Source organism: Crocodylus porosus, unplaced genomic scaffold (genome assembly GCF_001723895.1).
Source record: "Crocodylus porosus isolate Cpor-Errol unplaced genomic scaffold, CroPor_comp1, whole genome shotgun sequence".
In the NCBI taxonomy this organism is placed as follows: domain Eukaryota; kingdom Metazoa; phylum Chordata; order Crocodylia; family Crocodylidae; genus Crocodylus; species Crocodylus porosus.
Window position 1 is genome coordinate 102,286,132 of NW_017728886.1, and position 1,485 is coordinate 102,287,616.

Consider the following 1,485-nt stretch of genomic DNA (forward strand, 5'->3'; position numbering starts at 1 on the left):
AGGCAGGTTGCCTGCTGTGGGCTTGGGGCCAGGAGCTGTGCTGGCCTCTTCTCAGCGAGTGGGCTGGGCTGGGGCTGCACACAGGGGCGGGACAGGCAGCACTAGCACTGGGAGGAGTGGCTACAGGGGGGGACTATGGTAAATTTTGGGGTGGCCATAGCCCGCCCTGTAAGCCCTCTTCCACTGCTGTCTCCTGCTCTACTCCCAACCACCCTGAGCACAGCCCCAGACCAGTCTGCACACCAGGAAGAGGCTGGCACAGCCCTTGATCCTGAGCCTAAAGCTGGCAGCCCACCCTTGCCCTGCACACAAACCTAGAGGGCACATGCCCCCCATGCCTCCCCTGGGATGCGCGCAGTGTCTCTCCCGCCCCCCAATTCCCCACACCCCCTAGACAAGCTGCGTGTGGCTCCATCCTGCACCCCACCTTGCCCTGGCTGGGCAGCATCTGCCCTTGCCCCATTCCCTCCCTTACTATAGGGACCTCAATCTGCCCTGCCCTCCTCCTCCTCCCTCCCAACTATACCAGACAGACACTCTTCTCCCAGCTGTCTGGCTGCATTCCTGGCCACGTGCATACTGTGGCTGCGCACACGCTCGCAGTATATACTGGTAACATGGGCTATGTCAGCCAAAAGCCGATTGCTGATAATGTCAATTTTCCTTTTATCGGTGCTGATCCTCTATGGACCGATATATTGGTGCACCTCTACTTTTTCATTTAAAATAACTAAACCCTGAATAAAAATAACCTGAATAGGCGTATTTGGTAATGCAAACTAATGAACATTTTTAGTTAGACTTTCAAATTTAACATTTAATAGTGAGTACTTCTGTGATTTATACTAGTCTGCCTGATATATTGCATGGTTTGGTAAACAGTGATTTTTGTTTTATTTTTTAAAAATCAAGACTTGTTAAGAACATTTTAATTTAAAAATACTAATATTAGCAAAGGTTACAAAAGTAAAAGTAAGATGGAATGGAATTATCAGTGAAGTTAAAATGCCAAAATTAAAAGGATAAAGTTGCATTAGCATAATTAACTTATTCTTTGTGCCCTATTACTATTTCTGTGAGAGAATGTTATGGGAAAAGACAAGTAATTATCAAAATATCTTCTTAGGTGCTCCAGCTCCGGCTCCAGCTCCAGTGATGCTTGAAACAGCAAAACCAGGTAAGAACACTGAATATAAATTGTTGATTTAATGAGCTTTATTTTAAAAAGCTATTATCTTTGTGTCCTAACCAATCTGTTTTTCAGAGAGTGGCTAATTTCTTTATTCTAGAAATATAGGAAAGTGTAATTAGCCGTTCTTGGTTTGTTTTTTTAAGATGCTTTCAAATTTGGGATATTCTTGTAAACATCATGGATTTTTTTTTTCTAGCAGGTTTGTTTTTGTTAAATCCTCTTGTACAGATGCAAGTTCTTGGAGAGCTTTCTGTTATGTGAGCCTGGAGTTTGATTCTTTTAGCACTGAAACA

General features: G+C 44.2%; 1 protein-coding gene across 1 annotated transcript in view; it reads left to right on the forward strand.

Moving 5' to 3' along the window:
* Nucleotides 1-964: 964 nt before the first annotated feature.
* LOC109313433 overlaps nt 965-1,485 on the forward strand; it is a 24,082-nt gene continuing 23,561 nt past the window's right edge. The window contains exon 1 of the mRNA XM_019539989.1: nt 965-1,177. Coding sequence (XP_019395534.1) covers nt 1,084-1,177 — 94 coding nt within the window. The 5' untranslated portion in view covers nt 965-1,083. The remainder of the gene's footprint in view (nt 1,178-1,485) is intronic.